This window comes from Plecotus auritus, assembly GCF_963455305.1.
Source record: "Plecotus auritus genome assembly, chromosome: 3".
Classification (NCBI taxonomy): Eukaryota; Metazoa; Chordata; class Mammalia; order Chiroptera; family Vespertilionidae; genus Plecotus; species Plecotus auritus.
In genome coordinates this window covers 175,822,510-175,848,980 of record NC_137772.1, presented here as the reverse complement: position 1 = coordinate 175,848,980, position 26,471 = coordinate 175,822,510, and the positions used below count along the sequence as shown (strand labels likewise).

Sequence of the window (26,471 nt, the reverse complement as noted above, 5' to 3'; positions counted from 1 at the left end):
AAGTTTTCTCTAAGGTACTATGCTTTGCCCTGGCTGGTTAGCTCAATTGGTTAGAACATCATCCCAATTTCAAGGTTTCGGGTACCATCTCCCATCAGAGCACATACAAGAAGTAACAATGAATGCATAAATAAGTGGAACAACAAATCCATGTTTCTCTCCCTATCTCTATTTTTTTAAAAAAAGTACCATGCCTTTACTTATATTTCTCAGTATGTTGTCAGCAAGATCACAGCCTGCTGCTCTCAGCTCCCCAAATACTTGGTACTTTTGAAGCTGTTTCACTGCCTCCCTTGTGATTCTGCCCTACTTGAGGTTGTCTCATCTTAAGCTTCCAGCAGCTGCCCAGGGCTTACTTTACTTAAGTGCCTTTGTACACATAAAATTTATTGTGTGTTGAGCAAGTTTTTAGCAAATGTTTATCTTAACCTCAGTTTTAGGAATAATAAGTAAAAATAAGTGAACAAATAAAGGTTATATTCTCATAACATTAAAATACAGAGATTGTTTATAATGAGATGAAACTATAAAGCTGTTTTCATTTGGGGGGAAAAGAAGCCGATTCCTCTTTTTTTTTTAAGGGATTATAAATTTTTTAGGTCGTCTGGTAAACCTGATGGACTGAGCCCCAAAATGGCGCTAGCCAAAACTGATTCCTCTTTAAAAAATCATTGAAAATAGGTTTTCTTCTTTTCTATAGGAAATACAGTATAGTTGTAATAATTGTCCAAGATGTTATTTGCTAACTATAGGAAATGTTTGTTGTTTTGTTGATCATGTTAGTTTCCATTCGATATAGGATTTCTTAATAATGTTAGGGAGGGGAAATCAGTGAGTCACAGTGGAACAAACAAAAGAGTACCATTTCCAGTAATTTAACAAGGTTTTAAAAAATCTTATTTCACTGCTTTAGCACTACATCTTTTTTCCTCTTTACTCTATATTCTAACCATGTCTTCTAAAATGAAGTGTTTAAAAGTCTATTTCACTAGATATAGTACGTAGAAAATATGTAATTCTTTTGGCGCTGTCTGTATGTTTACTTTGTGGAATTACACTTGTATTAGTGTAGATGAAAAAAATCATGGCACTGGACTATTATGTAGGCTTAAAAGCAGTTGAAGAAAGAACAAAGGAAATACTAGATGAATTTGTCAAAATCAAAAGTTTTAAAATAGCCTTGGCTGGTGTGGCTCAGTTGGTTCAAGCGTTGTCCCATACACCTAAAGGTTGCAGATTGATCCCCAGGACAGGATGTTTCTGTTCTCTCTTTCTCTCTCTTTCTCAACCTGTCTTTCTCTGTCTCTCCTTCCCCTCTTCCTCTCCCTTTCTCTCCCTAAAAATTAGTAAAAGCATATAAAAACTTTTTAAAATAAGCATGGTTAAATCATATTGAGAAAGTATTTGTATCAACATAATAGAAATAAAATTTATATGAAGACCCCTGGCTGGTGTGGCTCTGTTGGTTGGAGCATCGTCTCATACACTGAAAGGTTGCAGGTTTGATTCACAGTCAGGACCCATATCTAGGTTGTGGGTTCCATTCCTGGTCTAGGCGTGTGCATGGTCAACCGATCAATGTTATGTTCCTCTTTCTCTTTTTCCCTCTCCCTCTCTAAAAAAATCAATGGCCTTAGTGGTTTGGCTCAGTGAATAGAACGATGGCCTGCGGACTGAAGGGTCCCAAGTTCGATTCCGGTAAATGGCACATGCCTGGGTTGCAGGCTTGATCCCAAGTAGGGGGTGTGCAGGAGGATTCTCTCTCATCATTGATGTTTCTGTCTCGCCTTTCCTCTCTCTGAACTCAATAAAAAATATATTTTAAAAAATCAGTGAAAACCTGTCCTCACATGAGGATTAAAATAAATTTATATGAATAAATAATGTAAGCTAATAAGGAAAACACTAACTTCTGGTAGGTAGATAGACAAATAATATGAACAGATAGCTCACAGAACTAAGGGATGTATACCTAGAAGTGGGATTGTTGGATCAAATAGTAATTCTATCTTTAATTTTTTGAGAAACCACCATACTGCTTTTCACAGCAGCTGCAACATTTTACATTCCCACTACAGTGCACAAATGTTCCAATTTCTTCATATCCTCACCAATACATTTTCTTTTTTGTTCTATATTAGCCATCCTAATGGATATGAGGTGGTAGTTCATTGTAGTTTTGACTTGGCATTTTCCTAATGGTAAGTGATATTAAGCATCCTTTCATATGTTTGCAGGCTAACCCTTTTATGTCATTGCACAAAATCACAAAAACCTTAAATTCTACCCAATTTTTTTTACCAGTCTTTTTCTAAGTAGTTCTTCATTTGACATATTCCATCTCTTATAACCCATTTATTCTCATTCTTATTTTTTTAAATCTTTATTGTTCAGATTATTACAGTTGTTCCTCTTTTTTCCCCCCATAGCTCCCCACCACCCGGTTCCCACCCCACCCCCACTGTCCTCATCCATAGGTGTATGATTTTTGTCCAGTCTCTTCCCGCACCCCCCACACCTCTTTCCTCCCAAGAATTGTCAGTCCACTCCCTTTCTATGCCCCTGATTCTATTATATTCACCAGATTATTCTGTTCATCGGATTTTTTATTCACTTGATTTTTATTTTTTTTATTTTTTTAATATATTTTATTATTTTTATAAATATATTTTATTGATTTTTTTACAGAGAGGAAGGAAGAGGGATAGAGAGTTCGAAACATACATGAGAAACATCAATCAACTGCCTCCTGCACACCTCCTACTGGGGATGTGCCCGCAACCAAGTTACATGCCCTTGACCGGAATTGAACCTGGGACCCTTCAGTCTGCAGGCTGACACTCTATCCACTGAGCCAAACCGGTTTAGGCAAATTTTTTAAATATATTTTATTGAATTTTTTACAGAGAGGAAGGGAGAGGGATAGTTAGAAACATCAATCAGCTGCCTCCTGCACACTCCCTACTGGGGATGTGCCTGCAACCAAGGTACATGCCCTTGACCAGAATCGAACCCGGGACCCTTCAGTCCCCAGGCCGACGCTCTATCCACTGAGCCAAACTGGCTAGGACTCACTTGATTTTTAGATTCACTTGTTGATAGATATGTGTTTGTTGTTTATAGTTTCTGTCTTTACCTTCTTCTTCTTCTTCCTCTTCTTAAAGAATACCTTTCAGCATTTCATATAATACTGGTTTGGCAGTGACGAACTCCTTTAGCTTTTTCTTATCTGTGAAGCTCTTTATCTGCCCTTCAATTCTGAATGATAGCTTTGCTGGGTAGAGTAATCTTGGTTGTAGGTTCTTGCTATTCATCACTTGCCACTCCCATCTGGCCTGCATAGTTTCTGTTGAGAAATCAGCTGACAATTGTATGGGTACTCCCTTGTAGGTAACTAACTGTTTTTCTCTTGCTACTTTTAAGATTCTCTCTTTGTCTTTTGCCCTTGGCATTTTAATTATGATGTGTCTTGGTGTGGTCCTCTTTGGATTCCTTTTGTTTGGGGTTCTCTGCGCTTCCTGGACTTGTAAGTCTATTTCTTTCACCAGGTAGGGGAAGTTTTCTGTCATTATTTCTTCAAATAGGTTTTCAATATCTTGCTCTCTCTCTTCTTTTGGCACCCCCATAATTCTGATGTTGGTATGCTTGAAGTTGTCCCAGAGGCTCCTTACACTATCTTCTTATTTTTGGATTCTTTTTTCTTTTTGCTTTTCCAGTTGGGTGTTTTTTGCTTCTTTGTATTTCAAATCTTTGACTTGATTCTTGAGATCCTCTAGTTTGCTGTTGGATCTCTGTATATTATTCTTTATTTGAGTCAGTGTATGGTTAATTTCTAGTTGGTCCTTTTTCATATCCTCGAGGGTCTCACTAAATTTATCGGCCTTTTCTAGAAAATTCTTGAAAAACCTTATAATGGTGGTTTTGAACTCTATATCCCATAGTTTGCCTTCCTCCATTTCTGTCATTTGTGACCTGTTTCTTTATCTCCGCATTTTCGCTGCTTCCCTGTGTTGATAGAGTGGCTTTGTGTGCTAGGTGTCCTATAGGGCCCAGTGGCTCAGCCTCCCCAGTTACCTGAGGTGGACTCTCTTGGTGTACCCCTTTGTGGGCTGTGTGCACAGTCTTGTTGTAGTTAAGCCTTGATTGTTGTTGGTATCACTGGGAGGAATTGACCTCCAGGCCAATTGGCTGTGAGGATCAGTTGTGTCTATGATGGGAGAACTTCTGTGCTGGAGACACCTTTATGGGGCAAGACTTGCTTCAGTGAGGCTTTGGTGCTCACTGAGTTTGCCCCCTGAGTGTGTCCCTTATGGATCTGAGGAGTTGTAATCTGGATAGTCCCACTCTGACCACTGGGTACACTGGCTCTTGGAATTCCAAGGAGGTGATAATTTAGCCTCTGCCTGAGGCCACCCAGCAGGAGCTACAGAGAGATCTGCAGATTCCTCTTCTTTATTTGGGTTTTGGAGGTGCCCAGATGAGGCCCAGCTGTGAAGCAATGCAAGCTGCTTTGGGGCCTTGGGCTTTCTTATAAGTACTGCGCGCTAACCGAATGCGCCACTGGAGCTCCGTGGGCTTTCTTTTGGATGTTCTGGGTCTTTCTGACCCACCTGCAGTTTGTTAGGTTATTTTATTTTATTATTATTTTTTAAAATATATTTTATTGATTTTTTACAGAGAGGAAGGGAGAGGGATAGAGAGTTAGAAACATCAATGAGAGGGAAACATCGATCAACTGCCTCCTGCACACTCCCTACTGGGTATGTGCCAGCAACCAAGGTACATGCCCTTGACCGGAATCGAACTTGGGACCCTTGAGTCTGCAGGCCAATGCTGTATCCACTGAGCCAAACTGGTTAGGGCTTGTTAGGTAATTTTAGATTGCAAAGGGCCAAGCCATTCATATGCAAAAGACTCTGTGCACATCTTGGGTGGGGTGGGGTCTCTGGGAATCCACAGGGCGGAGCAAACAGCAATGGCTGATTCTCAGCCCTGCCCTAAGAGACCTGGGTCTCGGTGTCCCACAGTATTCGCTGCAAGCACCTCTGAGAGAAAGCCGCCCTTAAGTTCTACCTGATGCCAGACAGTCCAGTTTCTCCCCGTATGAGTCTGGGTCCCCAGAGTCTCACCCGGAACTGGAGTTCAGAGCAGTCGGGAGCTTGTGTCTCCCGATTGAAAAAGCCAGCCGCGTACTCAGTTGCCAGCCCTTTCTGTGCGCGTGCCTCCGTACCTCTGCACTTTACTTCCGCAGCTCCTCTGAGTCTCAGTGTGCTTTTCTCTTTCCTTCTGGTTGTAGAATTTCCACTCAGCCTTTCTGTGGTTCTGGATGATGTCCGTTTTGTCTTTTAGTTGTAGTTTTGAAGTGGTTGTGCAAGGCAGCAATTTCAAGTGTTTACCTATGCTGCCATCTTGGTTTCTCTCCTATTCTCATTCTTAACCAGCTGCCATATCCTGCAGTTGATTAGATCATCTAGATTTTTTAGAGCCTCCTTAGGTATAGATTTACTTAGTTATTTAGTTAGTTCAACTTCTACTCAATAAATTTTCTACATAAAACTGTATGTGCCATTAGAAACTGTCCCTAGGCTAGAGAAAGGAATGCTGTGCTATGTCCATGGACAGGAAGACTATCATCCTATATAATAAAACCCTAATATGCAAATAGACTAAACAGTGGAATGACCAGTCACTATGATATACACTGACCCCTAGGGGGCAGACACTCAATGCAGGAGCCACGGGTGGTCAGTGCACTCCCACGGGGAGCGCCGCTCAGCCAGAAGCCGGGCTCACGGCTGGTGAGTGCAGCACTGGTGGCAGGACCCTCTCCTGACTCCGCAGCAGTGCTAAGGACCTCTCGGGGGATGTCCGCCTGCCAGCTTAGGCCCGCTCCCCCCCAGGACCAGACTGCAAGAGGGCGCAGGCCAGACTGAGGGACTCCCCTTCCCCCCCCAGTGCATGAATGTTGTGCACCGGGCCTCTAGTACTTAATAATATGTAAGGAAAACTCTTTTCTTTTTTTAGATTCTCACCCAAGGATATTTTTCCACTTTTTTTTTTTTTTTTTTTTTTTAGAGAGAGAGGGAAAGACAGAAATATCGATGTGAGAGAAACACATGGATTGATTGCCTTCTGCACAGCACATCCAGGGCCCTGGTGGGGGAGGAACCTACAACCACAGTATGAGTCCTTGATTGGCATTGAACCTGGGACCGTTCAGTCCTCAGGCCGATGCTCTATCCACAGCCAAACCGGCTAGGGCAGTGGTTGGCAAACTCATTAGTCAACAGAGCCAAATATCAACAGTACAACGATTGAAATTTCTTTTGAGAGCCAAATTTTTTAAACTTAACTTCTTCTAACGCCACTTCTTCAAAATAGACTCGCCCAGGCTGTGGTATTTTGAGGAAGAGCCACACTCAAGGGGCCAAAGAGCCGCAGTTTGCCGAACACGGGGCTAGGGCATCCCAATTCTCTTCAATGGAGGCAACCAAGTTATCAATTCAGACACAACTGTGCAGCGTACTATATATATTCTATAGCACTTTTTATTACCAGTTTTAAGATCCTATACTTAGATTGCTACACTTCCCAGAGCAGAGTTGTGGGAACATATTGAGTCTGGTTAAATTGAGCTCAGCCCATCATATAGAAAAGCTTTGTCTTGTTTCTCTGAAAATGTATGCATGTTAAGAAATGTCTTCAGATTTCTTGAAAATGACTAGAAAGCATCTTGTAATTGACTTTTTTTCTTTACAGTTGATTATGGAAGATTCCCACAAGAGTAACACTTCAGAGACAGCAACTCAGCCTGGTTCAACAGTTCAAGGAGCTCATATTTCCCATATTACTCAACAGGTAAGGCAAGGACCAGCCAACATATTGAGCCAGTTAGGAATATTTTATATGCAGATTAATCGGTTGTTTCAGATCTCTAATAACTAATGTTTTAAAAAGCCAAAAAAAAAAAAGAAAAACCAAACTATAAAGTGTTGAAATACATGGGAGGTAGATTTTATTTAAATACTAGTGTGCACATTGAAAGGAGATTAATTAGAAGAAATACTTTAATATTGTTATTCACCCTTTCTCTATAATAGAAGTGTCAACCAAATTCACGATCAACAATGACAGATCTGAGCACATGCTTGTGATTGGCGCCAGCAAGAGCTTTATATGTATTGCGCATGTGCGAGTTAACTTAGCCTTTTATATATGTAGAATAAACTTGCTTAATTAGACCTGCTTTCTGATTTAGCTAAATTTTTTCCAGCCCAGTGAAGCACCCCAACTTCTCTTTCAGGTAATTGTCAGCAACACAGCAGTAAATATCAACACGAAGCACGTTATTATTGTACTAGTAGATCACACAGGGAGAACAAAGGGTTTAACTGTAGTAGTGTTTATTTTCTGCGCAGAGAAAATCTGAAGTCATTTTCAAGTTCTACCATTTCTTTCTTTTCAGTTGGGTCAAGTTTCTAAACTTTCTAAATCTCTGTTTTCTGGCTAATGAAAAGAAAATAGGATTCCACCAAATCTCCTATCTACCTACTCCAGGACTCCTGTGAGGATCAAATGAGATGAGGCATGGGAAAACACTTCACAAACATTTGGTTAAAGTGTAAAATGTTTGCACCTGGTTATAAAGCAAGTTGTGTTCCTGGGCTGAAGAAACTCCAAGGAGCCTAGTCGCTAGGGAGAGGAAGCTGGGTGTTGCTATGTGATGCCATTACCCAGCACCCACAGTGACCGTTCAGGGCTGGTCTGGGCTGAGCTGTGGGCTGCATTTTGCACCATGGGGTCTTGGCAGCATTGGCTGCAATTTGGTGTGGTGTTGCTCCGGGGTGGTGGCGGGGCCTGTGTCCTACTTGGGGGAAGCTGAGTGTTGGTTTGTTGGCGCCAGGTCTGTGGTGCCGTTTATGTTTATTTTTATTTTATTTATTTATTTTTTAATTTAAAAATATTTTTTATTTAACCTACTGGTAAATATCTGAAGTATCATTATTTCAACACGAAGCCAGTAGGAAAAACTGCGGGAACCCCTTTCACATCCCACGTGGTTCAGGGTTCAGGTTCAGGGTTCGGGTTCTGGAGGAGGCCGCACACAAATGAAAGAGACTAGAAAAATATTAATTTGGCGATACTGGGGGCCAGGCGGCAGCCCACCTCTAGGGGGAGGACTACTCTCGCTCTGGCTTTGCAATCCCTTTTACTAAGGTTTGGGATCCACCCATAGCCAGTCAGCAAGGATTTACATAAGATTGAAAAGTGGAAGTTGCTTCAACTACCAATGTCTCAATCAGAGGACAATGGGCGGCTTCCGACATCTCCCCCGTTTCTTTTCTTTAAAAAAAGAATCTTGCATCTGCAGACTAGAAATCCTATCTAATAAAAGAGTAATATGCAAATTAACCATCACTCCGCTACACCCACAAGCCACACCCACCAGCCAATCAGGAGCGGATATGCAAATAAATCCAACCAAGATGGCTACGGCCACAGAGAGCAGGAGGGAGGCTTGGGTTTCCCCGGCAATGGAGGAAACCAAGCTTTCCGCCTGCCCTTGCCGGCCTAGGCCTCCACTCAAGGCTACAAAGTTTCAATGATAGAAGATACATAAACCCAAACAAATGGCGGCAGCCACGGAGCTAGAAACAGCAGGAGGCTAGGGTTGCTCACGGCGATGGAGGAAGCCAAACTTTCCGCACACCCTGGCCAGCCCAGGCCTCGCTTAAGGCTACAAAGTTTCAATTATAGAGGATACATAAATCCCAACAGAAATGGCTGCCGCCACGGAGCAAGCAGAAGGCTTGGCTCCGCTCCAGGCTACAAAGTTTCAATTGTAGAAGATAAATAAACCCCAGATACCAGGGCCTCCACTTGGGTTGCCAGGGTGCGTGGCTGGCCTGCAAACCACCACAGGCCCCTCGCCCAGGCTGACCCACGCCCCAAGGGAACCCCCACCCTGATCTGGGACACCCTTCAGGGCAAACCAGCTGGTCCCCACCCATGCACCAGGCCTCTATCCTATCTAATAAAAGTAATATGCAGATTGACCATCACTCCAACACACAAGATGGCTGCCCCCATGTGGTCAAAGATCCTGCCCCCATGTGGACACAAGATGGCCACCACAAGATGGCCAGCAGGGGAGGGCAGTTGGGAGGGACCAGGTCTCCAAGGGAGGGCAGTTGTGGGCAATCAGGCCAGCAGGGGACGGCAGTTAGGGGTGACCAAGCCGGCAGAGGAGGGAAGTTGGGGTGACCAGGCCTGCAGGGGAGGGCAGTTAGGGGTGACCCGGCTGGCAGAGGAGGGAAGTTGGAGGCGACCAGGCCTGCAGGGAAAGGCAGTTGGGAGGGACCCAGGCCTGCAGGGGAGTGCAGTTAGGGGTGACCAGGCCTGCAGGGGAGGGCAGTTAGGGGCAAACAGGCTGGCAGGGGAGCAGTTAGGCATCAATCAGGCTGGCAGGGGAGTGGTTAGGGGGTGATCAGGCTGGCAGGCAGAAGCGGTTAGGGGCAATCAGGAAGGCAGGCAGGCGAGCAGTTGGGAGCCAGCAGTCCTGGATTGTGATCGGGCTTAAACGGGCAGTCGGACATCCCTTGAGGGGTCCCAGTTTGGAGAGGGTGCAGGCTGGGCTGAGGGACACCCCCCGCCCCCGTGCATGAATTTCGTGCACCGGGCCTCTAGTAAACATATAAGAACAAAAAATGAGATAAGCAATAATGGTTATGCTGAGAGGCGAATGAATCAGTCTGTAGTAAGTTTCTTTCTGGGCCAACAGTTCTTTGAGTCCCAATTTCTTTTTTTTTTTTTTTTTTTTTTTTTTTTAAATATATTTTATTGATATTCTACAGAGAGGAAGGGAGAGGGATAGAGAGTTAGAAACATCGACGAGAGAGAAACATCGATCAGCTGCCTCCTGCACACCACTCACTGGGGATATGCCCGCAACCAAGGCACATGCCCTTGACCGGAATCGAACCCGGGACCCTTCAGTCCGCAGGCCGACGCTTTATCCACTGAGCCAAACCGGTTTTGGCTGAGTCCCAATTTCAATGTCCAGTAGTTTTGAGTACCAATTTCAATGTCAACAGTTTTGAGTCCCAATTTCAATGTCAAACAGTTCCTTATGTGTACGTGTCAGCAATGATATTTCATTTCCGGATGGTGGACAAATGGTGGCAATGCAGGTCCGACTCTCTGGTTTGGTCCTGGGCAACCTGCAGCGACGCACAGCTGCTGACTGCTAGTATGGTAAGGCGTCAGCGTTTTCCATCTCTGGACTGTTTCTTCTCTTGTCTTCATGGCTGGAGCAGTTCTGTCAATTCCTCTCTGTTGCAGGAATCCACATGGTCTTGGCGTTGTTTTCTCACAAATTCACTCAGCTTTCTGTACTGTCTTCTTTACCATGCCCCATGTGGCTTCCGGGCTGTTTGTTGTCCAGCTCGTCCTCCTCCTCCTGCTCCTCATCTTCAGTGGATTGCTTGGAGTCGCTGCTCTCTGTGGCTGAGGTAGTTGATTGTCTGTAGCTGCATGGTGTGGCTCCAGGCGCAAGGTCCTCATTAGTCTAGCTCAAGTGGTTGGCAAACTGCGGCTCACGAGCCACATGCTGCTCGTGAGCTGCGGTTTGCCACTCTGTTGACTGAGTTTGCCGACCACTGGTCTCGCTAGTTTCTCTCTTGGATCCTGTTGCAGTTTAATATTTCTAGCAGGAATCCACTTGGGTTTGGAAAAATTCTAGATCCAGTTTCTGTAGCTGGCCATGGGCTTTGCGTGCAGTGAATTTTTCTCACCTTTTTTCGGGGAATTTTCCACACCTTTTCTCGGTGTATTTTTCCTCCTTCGCTCTAGGTGAAAAATATCTCCTCCAGATACCCCACATTGGGCGCCAGTTGCGGGAACCCCTTTCACGTCCCGTGTGGTTCAGGGTTCAGGTTCAGGGTTCGGGTTCTGGAGGAGGCCGCACACAAATGAAAGAGACTAGAAAAATATTAATTTGGCGATATTGGGGGCCAGGCGGCAGCCCACCTCTAGGGGGAGGACTACCGGTGCCGTTTATTTTTAAAAAGGCCAGTGTGCATCATGGGAGCACCTGCATTGAGCGTCTGCCCCCTGGTGGTCAGTGCATATCATAGCCACCAGCCAGACAGACACTTAGCCTTTTATTTATAGATCTCGTCAAGATCATTCAGTTTTCTTTTATACAATGTATATTTAATGTTGTATGTAGTTTTCAAAACTTGAAGAAGTAGATTTCATTTTATGTGGCGCATGATTTAGATTTTTTCAGACCAATTTTGTTGCTGCATAAATAAAGTGAAAAATTATTTGGCTTATTACACTAATTGAAACAGACTTAATAGTTTCAGGAGCAGATTTTCAGTTTAGTAGATTTATTGTGGGTATATAGAAAATATTTTTGTTGAACTGGAAAATAGTCATATTCATTAGAGGATTTAAATGGACAGGCATGCATACTGCAGAATTGATGTTCTTATTTATTTATATATTTTTATTGATATCAGAGAGGAAGGGAGAGGGAAAAAGATAGAAACATCAATTATGAGAATCATTGATAGGCTGCTTCCTGCACGTCCCCTACTAGGGATCGAGCCCTCAACCCAGGCATGTGCCCTTGACTGGAATCGAACCCGGGATTCTTCAGTCCACAGGCCGGTGTTCTATCCACTGAGCCAAACTGGCTGGGGCAGAACTGATGTTTTTAAATTTCAAATTGTCTGATCCATGCACCTGACTCAGTTCAAGGGAAACAACTGGCAGGATTTGTTGCCAGTGGGGAGATAAGAACATTCAAGCAAAAAGTAGAAATTTGGAAAACTTTTATTCACCATTGTGAACTTGACAGCTTCCCAATACTTAACTTTTTTAACAAAGGCATGTATGGGTAGAAGATCCATTCAGAGCGTAAGATAGACCAGTGGATTTTAATGTTAGCAGAGTAAACAAAGTTCAGATTGTACATTGCAAACAAACTTTAAGAAACTACAGACTGTCAAGTTTTGATGTGGTATCAAAGAAGAATATATACAATTACCTGAAAAGACTATTAAAACACTCCTCCCCTCAACCAAAATAACATATGGCAACATATTTAATGTAGAAGCAGTAAGAGAGTTTAGCCATTTTCTATTAACTCAAACATTAAGGAGATTTGAAGAAATGTAAAGCAATGTTATTTCACTAATTTTGTGGAGAAATTTAGTTGTTTTAATGAAAATATTTTATTTATGCTAACTTATAATGGGTTTATGGTTATTTTAAAATGAACTTAAATATTTTTTAAATTTCTATTTTAATTTTACATGAAGTATTGGTAGATAAAAACCCACATAAATAAAAGTTCTTTGACATCATTAATAATGATTAAGAGTGTAAGAGGGTCTTGAGACCAAAAAGTTTGAGAAACAGAGACCTAAAGGGTCAGTCTTTCAAGCTTGATGCATCCTCTATTATTTGGCTATATCTGTGAAGAATAACAGTATCTTCTCCAGATGGTTCTGGAAAAACAGTTGATGGAGTCTTCCAGTTACCTTTCTGTTATTAGAGCCCTTCACGGAAATGTTCTAATTCAGTTAGCTTACTTCTATATCTTATTTTGGTTACCTGTGAATGTATTCCAAGTTTCCTTAGAAACATATTTACAGTGAGGTAGAATAAGTACATTTCTAGGTAGTAAATAGTTGTATAATGATTTTTAAAAATAACGTCACTGATTTTACATTCAAGGTATTCTTGTGGCTTGACTGTTAGACTCTAAATTTTATAAGGAAACAGTATCTAATACAGAATATTTATTCAACCATTCAGTTTTAGCTGGGAGTACAGCAGTGAACAAAAATCTCAGCTCTCGTGGAACTTATATTCTGGTTTTGGGGAGACAGGCAATAAAATGAGTATCAGTTGGCAGGATATGCTGTGGAGACTAATAAAACAAGGTAGGAAGAATAGGGAGTTATTGGTGGGGACAGTGTGGCTTGCCTTTTTATAGAAGGTCTGTGGAAATACCTCTTCAGTTATATGGACCAACAGTTGTAAAACTCTGAGACTGACAGGCACTTGACATGGTTAAGGAACAGCAAGGAAGCCAATGGTGGTGGAAGAGGGATGAATGAGGAGAGTGACATGAAATGAGGCAGAGGAAGGGGGTGGAAGGGGAGAGTGCCAGATAATATAGGCCTTATATGCGACTGTAAGATTTTTGGTTTTTAAATCTGGGTGAGATGGGGAACCTCTGGAGTATTTTGAGTAGAAACATTATCTGACTGATATTTTAGTTGGATCACTCTGGCTGCTTTTTGAAAGTGGAAGCAGGAAAACCAGTTAGGAGGCAGTTATAACAAAGTGCATGGAGACAGTAGTAGGTACTGAGATCAAGTTAGTGTCTCCATATGATTTGTTTGTAAAGCCAACAGTGATTGCTTTTAGATTTAATGTGAGTTTTAGAGATAAAAAAGGAGTTCAGATTGACTCCAGTTTTTGGCTTGAATAACTATTAAGAATGGAGTTGCCATTTATTGATGTGGACGACACTGGAGCATGTTTTTCTTTTCTTTTTGTGGAGATGTTAGCAATTAGGAGTTTGGCTTGTAACGTTTGTGATACTATCTGTATTAGATTTCTATGTTAGAAAACAAATTACCACAAATTTAGGGCTTAAAACACACATTTATTATCTCACAGTTTCTGTGGAGTCAGGCATGTCTTAGCTGGATCTCTGCTTCAGAGTTTCACCAGGTTACAAGCAAGTAGCTAGAGCTGGGTTCATATAGGGAGGCTAGACTGGAGAACAATCTTATTTCTAAGCTCACTCAGGTTGTTAGCAGAATTCATTTTGTTGTAGCTGTAGGATTGAGAGCTTCAGATTTTTGTTAGCTGTTGATGGGAGGCCACGGTCAACTCTTAAGAGTTCACTTGCAATTTGCTGCCATTTGGCCCTCTCCATATTCAGTTCACAGCATGGCAACCTGCTTCTTCTTTTTTTTCTATCCTCACCTGAGGATATATTTTCCATTGATTTCTAGAGAGAGTGGAAGGAAGGGCGGAGGGTATAGGGAAAGACAGACAGACAGACAGATATCGACGTGAGATACATCTATTAGTTGCCTCCCACATGTGCACCCCTAACCAGGGCTGCAACTGAGGTATATGCCCTTGACCCAGAAGTGGTCCTCTGGCTGGTGCTCTAACCATTTAGCACACTGGCCAGGCTCCTGCTTCAAAAAATCCTATATAAATATAATAAAGAGCTAATATGCAAATGGTCATCACACCCTTGTGCGGGGCGGGGGGGGCGGTCCCCCTGCCCGGCAGGGCTTGACGGAGGACCTGAGGCTGCACCCCCCGCTCAGTGCCGGGCCGGGGGACCTGAGGCCGTGCCCCCGACCCTGCGGGGTTTGATGGGGGTGGGGCCGGCCGGGTCTGGGTCTCACGTGATTTTGAGGCGTGTGCGGGTGGGCGGGACTTGACTCTCGGTCCCACGGCACGCCCCAGACTCTGACAGGAGGGAGATTTTCATATACATTTTACTAATTTTCTTTCATCTCTGACACTGCTATAAAAGAGAAAGGGCAAACAGCAATATTAAAATATTTCCTCTAATCCCCTTTTAATGTGCACGAATTTCATGTACTGGGCCACTAGTGTATATATATTATTTTTTCCCATTATCATTTATCCCCCCATACCTTCTCTCACCCGCCCCCCGCCCTTGCACAATCAGCACACTGTTGTTCCTGTCCATAAGTTCTTTTTTTTCCTTTGTTGCTTAATCCCTCCACATTCCCTGCCTCCTCCCAGCTGTCACCCTGCTCTCTCTATGAGTCTGGTAGCCTGCTTCTTTTATTCCAACGAGAGTGAGAAGAGAGTCTGCTAACAAGACAGTCATGTAATATAACATAATCAAGGTAATGATATCCCATTCCTTTGCCATAAAACATAACATAATCATGGGAATGGTATCCCATCATCTTTGCCTTGTTCTGTTGGTTAGAAGTCATAGGACCCTCCCACAACTCAAGGGGAGAGGATTACACAAAGACATGAACACCAGGAGGAAGAGATAATGGGGGCCACCTTAGAGTTTTTCTGCCAAACCAAACAAATAGATTTATCCAGTTGGCAGTTGGAGATACTAGTATATGGTCTGGAGTCCAGGGGAGAGGTCCAGACTAGAAATGTAAATTTATGAGTTATGGATATATAAGTGGTATTTAAACTTATGAGGGTGATTTCTGGCTTCCACTAGGATGTAGAAAGAAAGAGTATTTTTTAAAAATATGTTTTTGTTGATTTCAGAGGGGAAGGGAGAGAGAGAAAGAAACATCAATGATGAGAGAGAATTATCAATCGGCTGCCCCCTGCATGCCTCCCACTGGGGATTGAGCCTGCAACCCAGGGATGTGCCCTGACTGGGAATTGAACCGTGAACTCCTGGTTCATAGGTCAATGCTCAACCACTGAGTTAGTTTCTTTCACAGGACAGGTGAAAGAAAGAGTATTGATCTTTCCCTAAAATAAGAAGAAACTAACTTCTCTCAATCCATCAGAGATGGGATATGGTCATGGCTTACCTGTAGTAGAGGACAGGAAGAAGGCAGGTCTGTCATACAGGGGAAAGAACAGTTCAGCTATATTTTTAATGAATAGCTAAAGTCTAAGTGTAGGCTAACATGAGAATAGAACCCTTGGGAACTGCAGACACAAGGATAGGTAACACCCACTTGTAGGCTTTTCTCCAAGGACCTTCAACAGTTGCTCCTGAGGAAGATTGGGAGAAGCAAGGGAGACCAGGGGAAGCCTCACTAGGTGGTACAGGCCTGCCTGGACCCCTTTTTCCTGTGGAAAGCAGCTTTAAGCTACTAGGGGAAGGGAATAAATCCCATTTTCCATTGTGGCTGGCAGATGTGAAAAGATAAAAAAATCCATAAACCCTGAGGGAAGGACAGGAAACTATCCTAGGTTCAGACCATTAATTTTCCTTCTACTAAAACCCAGGGTTGTAGGGCCTGAGACTAGGTCAGAATAACAGAGCACCTTTCCTCTGCTAGCAAGTAAATGAACAGCAGTTTACTCCTGGGAAGGGGCAAGAATATGGAGAGCGACTCTGGGCAAGTGCACAGAGAAAGCTTGAAGTTGAAAGGGGAGTAAGAACATGGAGAAAAACTCTCTGGCAAACCATCCTCCACTTTAAACAGTAGGTCACAGGGGAAGAATTTGAAGCTGGAGGTGCACTTAAGGTAATCATAACAAGAAAATTGAAACCCAGCTCAATCTAAATAGATTGACTCAATCCCTACCCTCTCTTACCCCCCCCCCCCACTAAAGCTAGTAGAAGAATTTTTACTACTCATGCAAAAATTATGAAACATGTACAAATAAGCAAAACAAAAAAACACACACACCACTGTCAAAAGTAAGAATAATAAAAAACTCAGGATGACCCAACTGTTAAAACAAAAAGAGAGTAAATTTAAAATAACAATGAGTAATATATTAAAGGCTCTAGTGTAAAAGATGGACATGTATGGATAGATGGTAAGTTTTAGCAGAGGAATGGAAACTGTATGTCAAATGGAAATCCTATATAATAAGAGGCTAATACGCATATTGTCCCCTTGGGAGTTCGACCACTTGATATGACATGCACTGATCACCAGGGGGCAGCACAGAATTAAGGAAGGCTCTGATCAGGCCCCGATCACTGGCCAGGCCTAGGGACCCTACCTGTGCACGAATTTCATGCACCTGCCCTCTAGTGCTAGAAATAAAAATTATTACATACATGAAAAAAAAATGACATACATGGAGTATGTTTGGGGGCTTATTAGTAGACAGCCAAGGAAAGAATTGGTGAGCTTGAAGATAGGTCAACAGAAATTATCCAAACTTAAAGAGAAAAAAATGTGGGGAGAACAACAACAGAGCATCCCAGAGCTGTGGGACAATATCCATTGAACATAAAAATCATGGGACTAGATAAGATTACCGTGGAACGAGTATAATCAGAGAGGAGGAGGTCATTAGATTTCATTCTGAGCTTTCTAAATTTGGAGTTTGGGCCTGGGCCTGGCTCAGTAGTTGAGCGTCGACCTATGAACCAGGAGGTCAAGGTTCGATTTCCAGTCAGGGCATATGCTCAGGTTGCTGGCTGGATCCTCAGTAGGGTGTGTGCAGGGGGTAGCCAACCAATGATTCTCTCTCATCAGTGATCTTCTATCTCTTTCCCTTCATCTCTGAAGTCAATAAAAAATTTTTTTTTAAATAAATTTGGGTTTTGGGGAGATTAAATGGGGATGGTCAGTGAGGTAAGATGAAAATCAAGAGAAATTGGGATCTTGGGAATTAAGAATGAGGTGATGGTCAACTGTGTACAATGCTGCTGGTAGGTAAAATGAGGAGTAAAAAATAACTCAGTTGAGCCTCATTATTCAAGGACTAGAGACCCGGTGCATGAAATTCGTGCATGGGGCGGCGGGGGAGGGTCCCTCAGCCGGGCCTGCACCCTCTCCAATCCTGGATCCCTGCGGGATCGAGCCTAAACCAACAGTTGGACATCTCTCTCACAATCCGGGACTGCTGGCTCCCAACTGCTCACCTGCCTGCCTGCCTGATCGCCCCTAACCCCTCTGCCTGCCTGCCTGATCACCCCTAACTGCCCTCCCCTGCTGGCCTGATCAACCCTAACCGCCTCTGCCTTGGCTCCCAACACTGTGGCTTTGTCCGGAAGGAAGGCAGGACGACCGGAAGATGTCCAGTTGACCCGGTCTAATTAGTATATTACCCTTTTATTATTATAGATTCTGTATTTGCAAATTCACATACTTGATCAACTTATTTATATCCTCCAAATAAAAACTCACAGCACTTTTGTGGTCATTAGTGGATATGCACAGAGTGGTGAAAAATTTTAATCACTTGATGTACACCTTCCCAGCTGAGGTTGAAAAGACAGTGCTCTGTCTTATTTTAGCTCTCATTCTGTAAACAATTCTCCTTTTTGTGTTCTAGTTAGTGTCATTTTTTTTGCATTTTTATACTTTTTGTTGGTGATTTTGCTGTTTAAAATGGCCTGTAGGCATACCAGTGAAGTGTTGTCTAACTGCAAAAAGTCTGTGATATACCTTATGTAGAAAACACATGGGTTAAATTAGTTTTATTCAGGCATGAGTTCTAGTGCTGTTGACCATGAATTCGGTGTTAATGAATTAACAATGTATGTATTTAAATAAGGTGTTTTTAAATAGAGAAACACATAAAACAAGGTCATATTTTGACCAGTTGATAAAAATGTGCCCAGGTTTTCAGGAAGCTGGCCGTGTATTTTCCCTGGGAGCAGTGGTTCAGAATTTGTCAGTTCAGTGGACAGGGTGACTTTATGGAACATAGCTACCACAAATAACAAGAATGGACTCTTATTTGGCAACAGAGAATTAGTTGATTGATAATCTCGATAAGAGCTATTTCAGTTTGAGTGGGGATGAAAATCTAATAGGATCCAAGAGTGCATGAAAAAAAGAGAGGAGAGAAAATGAGTAGACACAAGAAAGAAAGAAAAAAAAAAGAGTAAATAAACTCATTGACCACAAAATGGATAGACAACTTCTTTGAGGATTTTTTTTGCTGCAAAATGGAGCTAAAAAGTGAAGTTTCTGGAGGGGGTTGTAGGTTATGGAAGTTTTATTTTTATTAATTTTAAGATGGAAGTAACAGACTATTTGTATACCAGTGGGAATGATAAAGTAGAAGGGAAACATTTGATGATACAGGAGAGAGAGGGCAATCCTGTGATTATGTCCTTGAGTAGGGAAGGAGATGAGAATTAGTAGAAAAATTTGTTTTATATGAGCACAGGCACATCATAATAAGAAAGAAAGTAAATACAGATTAGGCAGGTAGATTCGAGATAAGATACCCTAAAGTTTTCTTTTGATGGTGTCTTTGTTTCTCAGTGAAATAAAATACTTTGAGAAGATACAGATGAAGGAGAAAGGATGAAATAGTCTGCTAGGACAGTAGGGACATAAGTGGACTAGGGATAGGTAGTAGGATTGCTGGAGAGCATTAAAGTCCACTTGAGGTTACTAATCATGGATTTGTTAACGTAAAAAAACCATTGAAACCTGTAAAGAATTTTTGTGAGTTTGTTTGAGCCAAACTGTCAACATATGCCAGGAAGCAGAACCTCAACGAATTGAGATAATACTGCGGAGAATGGTGAGTTACATCTATATTTATACATTGCAATCAAAGGAAAGGGACATAAGTGGGTTACATGAAATCCATTGGTGATAGACTAGAGAGGTGGGAGAAAGCAAAGCTGGGAAACCCCTAGGATTGGATAAAAAGTAAAATGATAGACATGTACTTAGGTGGGTGCAGGAGCAAGTAACATAACAATGAAGGAATTTGTGGTATCTGTCCTGGAGCCCCAGGCACATTAGGTTGTGCCCCAAGGGGGTCCAGAAAAAGGGACATTACAAGTTACCCAGACATTTCAAAGGGTATGTTATCTTAGATGCAAAAAGACAGATAGGCTCAGTTAAGGTAAAGGTTGACCTTGTCAGTGAAGATACCGGCCTAGGATATAACTACCCACCATAACTGCTTTTAGTTAAAGTTTAATTTCAGACCATCCTTTGTGGTAACTTTAGGTCTCTGAGTTTGCAAGACTGCCATGCAGGCCTTCCCTGAGCATGTCAGGTTAGCATGTGGCCCCTTCCTTCCACAAATTTAAAGGGATTAAGTACAGATTCAGGTATTTGCATACAGGTTACAGGCATAGAGTAGTTGAGTTAGCAGGATTGTTGCTTAGTCAAGGAACTACGATGAAGCAGGAAAAGACAAGAATATTGGAGGTGTATGAGATATAATACTGGACTGTGAAGTTTAAGCTGTATAAGGAAGGAAGTGGGGATTTGATGGGTCAAGAGCAGGGAAGATGGTAGGCTCAATGCATTATAGGTTCCTATGGAGTCTAAGAATTATTAAGAGTCCAATAGTAGAGGTAGTGAATTGGAAGTAAGTGGTACTCAGAAAGAGGGATACTTGAATTTGAGATTATGGAGAGGCGCATTTATTGGTAATGATAAGGTTTAAGTAAGTGGTTCTCAACTGGAGTGGTATGGTCCCCCATCGAGATGTCCAGAAATTTGTAGGGGTGGGGATGGGTTGCCACTGGCATTTCACGAACAGGGGCAGAAATGCTAAATGCTTTGCATTGAGCAAGATATTCCTGCACATGGAAGATTTGTTTCCAAACAGACCTTTGAAAAAGGTCTGTTTAAAAACCCTGATAAGGTATGGTAATCGGAGTGGGTGGTTGAGGAGGGTGGAAGACTGGGCTCTGTAGGAGAGGAATCAAAAACAGGCTTGGGCATGGAAGTTGCCTATTGAAATCAAATTGTATCAAGAGTAGTATTGGAGAGAATAGAGTGCGTAGGGTACTAAAGTCTTAAAGAAATGAGGGCACATGACACCACACTGTCTGCTGCTATGAGTCTCAAATTTTAGAGTTTTCTGGAAGGAATTTGAATGAACAGTGTTCTGAGAGTCACCTTGGATGATGAGAGTCACCTTGAAGAGCAAAGGAACACCCACCCTGTCTATAGGATCATGGTAGAGAAGTGCAGGAGAGAGCCATAAGGGAGGCAGTGTTCATCAGTGGAGAGCTAAGGTTCAATTATGGCAAGAACATGAAGGGGAGGGACTCAATTCTTACTAAATTTCATTTAATTACAAAGTGTATGTAGATTGAGAGGCAGTCTTGCTTTGTGGACAGAACAATGGATGCAATTAGACCTGGTTTGAATGGTGATTTTGTTACTTAGTAACTCTGGAACATTGACTAAGTCACTTATTTAGACTTGATGTTCATCATCTGGAGATTAAGGGCATCAGACTTGATGAACTCGAAGGTCTTACCCAGCTCATAACTTCCAGTAATTCTCATATTGTAGGTGAATTTGTATACTTGAACCATGTGACAATGATGGCAAAAACAGCTGACATTTATTGAGTTTCCATTGTGTGCTGGGTGCATTTCTAAGCATTTTACATGTTTTAATGTCTTCAACCCTCATATCAATCTCCCTACCTGCTTTTTTTTTTTTTTAATATATTTTATTGATTTTTTTACAGAGAGGAAGGGAGAGGGATAGAGTTAGAAACATCGATGAGAGAGAAACATCGATCAGCTGCCTCCTGCACACCTCCCACTGGGGATGTGCCCGCAACCAAGGTACGTGCCCTTGACCGGAATCGAACCTGGGACCTTTCAGTCCGCAGGCTGATGCTCTATCCACTGAGCCAAACCGGTTTCGGCCCTACCTGCTTTTATCATTCCCATTTTAGAGGTTACACAACCAGTAAAGCTAGAGACAAGATTTGAATTTCAGCTGTTTGACTTCTGTCACAGTTTGGTTTTCCCAAGAAGCCGATTATGAGACAGAGATTAGCATTCAGGTTAATTGGGGAGTCCTCTACTGGGAATGGAAAGAAAGGAAGAAAAGGAACCAAGATTGAGCAGAGGGAGGATTCACTCTCAATGAAGGCCTCAACAAACCCCATATCATTAGCTAAGATAGTTCTTTAAGAATTGGGGTAAGCCGAAACCGGTGTGGCTCAGTGGATAGAGCATCGGCCTGTGGACTGAAGGGTCCCGGGTTCGATTCCGGTCAAGGGCACGTACCTTGGTTGCGGGCACATTCCCAGTAGGAGGTGTGCAGGAGGCAGCTGATGGATGTTTCTCTCTCATCGATGTTTCTAACTCTCTGTCCCTCTCCCTTCCTCTCTGTAAAATATCAATAAAATATGTCTTAAAAAATATATATGAAAAAAAAAAAAAAAGAATTGGGGTAAGGAGCCAGCCAGGCCTTTGTATCCCTGCATGCACCAGTCATTGCATCTTGAGAAGGGCGGAATGTGCAACCTTGAGCAAGGTGACTCTCATCATTCAAGGCATTTCCAAAGAGAACTGACAACTGAACACTGTCTGCCAGCAGCTGAGGAATAAGTCTTTAACTAGTGAAAGGAGATCTGAGGAATACTATATCATTGGTTGCGGGCACTCCTACAACTCCAGAGTCTGTAATCACCAGTCCTTTGTTTCCTCAAGGCAGAGGATGAGGATAAATGAGGATAGTTAAAGAAATTACGTATAGACTTGACTCCAAAACATTTTTTAATGTTTTTTAATTGATTTCAGAGAGGAAGGGAGAGGGAGAGATAGATAGAAACATCAATGATGAGAGAGAATTATTGATCGGCCACGTCCTGCACACCTCGCACTGGGGATTGAGCTCATAACCTGGGCATATGCCCCATCCAGGAATCGATCCATGACCTCCTGGTACATAGGTTGACGCTTAACCACTGAGCCACGCCAACTGGGCAGCTCTAAAACATTTTTAAAACAGATTGATCTTCATTCCATTAATAATTTTGACTTTAGAATTTAACCCAAGGTTTGTCCAGGGATATACTAAAAATGTATTTGTGTGCAACAGAGCTTTTGGTAATCCTTTCTTACCGGGAAATTCTCCATCTAATGTCTTGGACATTCTTGGTCAGCTGGGTTTTACTTTTTGATAAAGACAGATCCTCCTGTAGAGTGGGTTAGAAATCTAGGTGAATTTATTTGGATGTTTCCAGCAAGATGGTATAGGGAAGTAGAAGAATAATTTTATTTGCTTAACAAGGTCTTTCACAGAGCCCAAAGTTTTAAATTTTGATTAGGTCCAATTTATCAGTTTTTTCTTTTATGGATTGTGCTTTTGGTATCTCAGAACTCTTTGCCTAGTCCTATATTTCAAAGATTTTTTCCTCCTGTTTTTTTCTGAAAGTTCTATATTTTACATTTAAGTCCATGATTCATTTTAAGTTAATTTTTAAATAAATATATTTTACTGATTTTTTAAAAATACATATTTTATTGATTTTTTACAGAGAGGAAGGGAGAGGGAGAGAGAGTTAGAAACATCGATGAGAGAGAAACATCAATCAGCTGCCTCCTGCACACTCCCTACTGGGTATGTGCCAGCAACCAAGGTACATGCCTTTGACCAGAATTGAACCTGGGACCCTTGAGTCCGCAGGCCAATGCTCTATCCACTGAGCCAAACTGGTTAGGGCAATTTTAAGTTAATTTTTAAAAATATTTTTATTGATTTCAGATAGGAATGGGGAGAGAGATAGAAACATCCTAAATAATAAAAGGGTAATATGCAAATAGACCGAACAACAGAATAACTGGACGACCAATCAAAGCATAATATGCTAATGATATGCTAAGGCTGCTCAGCTGCTTATTATGATGTGCACTGACCACCACAGGGCAGACATTTGACTGGTCGACCAGTCGCTATGTTGTGCACTGACCACCAGGGGGCAGATGCTCCTACCAGTAGGTAGCTTGCTGCTGGGGTCCATCTGATAGGGACTGAACGAGATAGGCTAGATATGCCCTGATATGCCCAGGAGCCCTCCTTTGATCCCTCCCTGGCCCAGTCGTGCACCAGTGCAGTCCCTCAGCCTGGCCTGCGCCCTCTTGCAATCTGGGACCCCTCGGGGGATGTCAGAGAGCCGGTTTCAGCCAGATCCTGCAGGCTGCTCCCCTTGGGAGGGTGCCAGACACAGGGCTCATGGCTGGCAAGCACCACGAGCCTCTCCCGGTCGGGACTGATTTGGTGCGAGCTTGCGGCAGGCACAGTGGAGCCGGGATGAGCGGGAGCGGTAGGTAGGAGCTGCAGGCGGCGTTGGACTGCGGGTTTCGACCCGATCCCTGCAGACCACCCAGAGGGACCCCATCTGTGCACAAATTCGTGCACCAGACCTCTAGTCTATAATAATCTATAATAATAAAAGTGTAATATGCAAATTGACGTAATGGCCGAACAGCGGAACGACCGTCCGGATGTCCTTCTGGATGACCTTTCGGATGAAGCTGGGGCTGTGAGGGCCAAGGCAGCTGGGGCTGGGAAGGCCTACTCTTGCACGTATTTTGTGCAATAGGGCCTCTAGAGGAAATCATTGATTGGCTGCCTCCTGCACGCCCCCTACTGGGGAAGGAGCCTGCAACCCGAGCATGTGCCCTTGACTGGAGTTGAACCTGGGACCCTTTGGTCCGCAGGCTGACACTCTATCCACTGAGCCAGCAGTGGACATCCCCCAAGGGGTCCCAGATTGCGAGAGGGCACAGGCCAGGCCAAGGGACCCCACCGGTGCATGAAAGTATTGCATATTTTCTTTTTTAATTTATTATCTGTTTTTCAACATCATTTTTTTTTAATCCTCACCCTAGGGTATTTATTCATTGATTTTTTAGAGAGTGTGGAAGAGAGAGGGAAAGACAGAGAAATATTGATGTGAGAGAAACATCGATTGGTTGCCTGCTGCACTCGCTCTGGAGCCTGCAACCGAGGTACGTGCCCCTCTCCGGAATTGAGCCCAGGATCCTTCAGTCTGCAGGCTGATGCTCTGTCCTCTTGAGCCAAACTGGCTAGGGCTGCATATTTTCTTAGAATCTATTGTAAACTAGAGGCCTGGTGCATGAATTTGTGCACAGCTGGGGTCCATCCGGCTTGCCCCGATTGGGACCAGCGGGGCCGGTCGGGGGAAGGGGCCATGGGCGGTTGGTGGGCCAGCCCCGCCTCCGATCGGGGTCGGGGGGGTCCAATCGGGGGAGGGGCTGCAGGCAGTTGGCCGGCCAGCCCCGCCCTCTGGTCAAACTCCTCATGGAACTCTCAGTCAAGGGGACAATTTGCATGAAAACATGCTCATTTATATAGGATTATGTTTTATTGATTTTGGACTTTATTTGTTGTTAGTATTTAGAAAGGCAGTTGATTTTTATTTATTGATCTTGTACCTTGTAACATTGCTGAACTCACTTATTCTAGAAGAGATGATTTATTTATATTTTTTAATTTTTTTACTATTTTATGGGATTTTCTATATAGACTGTCATGTCACCTGAAAATAGAGATAGTTTTATTTTGTCTTTTCCAATCTGTATGCATGTTATTTCTATTTCTTGCCTTATTGCACTGGCCAGAACTCTATTGAATAGAGTTGTAAGAATGGATATCATTTCTTTTTTTTTTTTTTTTCAAATTTTTATTAAGGTATTATATGTGTACATATCTTACCATTCCCCCCCTCCACTCCCATACATGCCCTCCCCCCCCCAATGTTTTGCATCTGTTGGTTACTCTTATATGCATGCCTACAAGTCCTTCAGTTGATCTCTTATTTCCCCCACCTCTCCCTAACCTTACCGCTGTAATTAGACAGTCTGTTTGATGCTTTACTGCCTCTGTAACTATCTTTTGGTTCATCAGTTTATAATGTTTTTCATTATCACCAAATGAGTGAGATCATGTGGTATTTTTCTTTCATTGACTGGCTTATTTCCCTTAGCATAATGTTCTCTAATTCCATCCAGGTGCCTACAAATGGTAGTAATTCCTTCTTTTTTTATGGCAGCATAGTATTCCATTGTGTAGATGTACCATAGTTTTCTGATCCAGTCATCTGCTGATGGGCACCTAGGCTGTTTCCACATCTTAGCTATTGTAAATTGTGCTGCTATGAACATAGGGGTGCATATATCCTTTCTGATTGGTGTTTCTGGTTTCTTAGGATATATTCCTAGGAGTGGGATTACTGGGTCAAATGGGAGTTCCATTTTCAGTTTTTTGAGGAAACTCCATACTGTTCTCCAAAGTGGCTGCACCAGTCTGCATTCCCACCAGCAGTGCACAAGGGTTCCTTTTTCTCCGCATCCTTGCCAGCACTTGTCATTTGTTGATTTGTTGATGATAGCCATTCTGACAGGTGTGAGATGGTATCGCATTGTCGTTTTGATTTGCATCTCTCGGATAATTAGTGACTTTGAGCATGTTTTCATATGTCTCTTGGCCTTCCTTCTGTCTTCTTTCGAAAAGATTCTATTTAGGTCCGTTGCCCATTTTTTTATTGGATCATTTATCTTCCTTTTATTAAGTTGTATAAGCTGCCTGTAGATGTTGGAAATTAAACCTTTATCAGTGATACCATTTGCAAATATGTTCTCCCATACAGTGGAGTTTCTTGTTGTTTTGTTGATGGTTTCTTTTGCTGTGCAAAAGCTTTTTATTTTGATGTAGTCCCATTTGTTTATTTTCTCTTTGGCTTCCATTGCCCTAGGGGCAGTATCAGTGAAAAAGTTCTTTTGGCATATGTCTGAGATTTTGCTGCCTGTGGATTCCTCTAGTATTTTTATGGTTTCCCGTCTTATATTTAAGTCCTGTATCCATTTTGAGTTTATTTTTGTGTATGGTGTAAGTTGGTGATCTAGTTTCATTTTTTTGCATGTATCTGTCCAATTTTCCCAACACCATTTATTGAAGAGACTGTCTTGACTCCATTGTATGCTCATGCCTCCTTTGTCAAATATTAATTGCGCATATTGGTTT

The 26,471-nt window shown here is 42.6% G+C and overlaps 1 protein-coding gene across 7 annotated transcripts in view; it reads left to right on the top strand.

Moving 5' to 3' along the window:
- Positions 1 to 26,471, top strand: part of ATF1 (activating transcription factor 1) — an 81,981-nt gene that overhangs the window by 3,703 nt on the left and 51,807 nt on the right. For 5 of the 7 annotated variants that reach the window (XM_080662800.1, XM_080662806.1, XM_080662804.1 and 2 more), the window contains exon 2: positions 6,760 to 6,858. In XM_080662800.1, the coding sequence (XP_080518926.1) occupies positions 6,766 to 6,858 (93 nt within the window). In that variant the 5' untranslated portion in view covers positions 6,760 to 6,765. Of the gene's footprint in view, positions 1 to 6,759; positions 6,859 to 24,314; positions 24,437 to 26,471 lie in introns of those variants that run through there. The other 2 variants (XM_080662801.1, XM_080662805.1) reach the window with 2 other exon arrangements.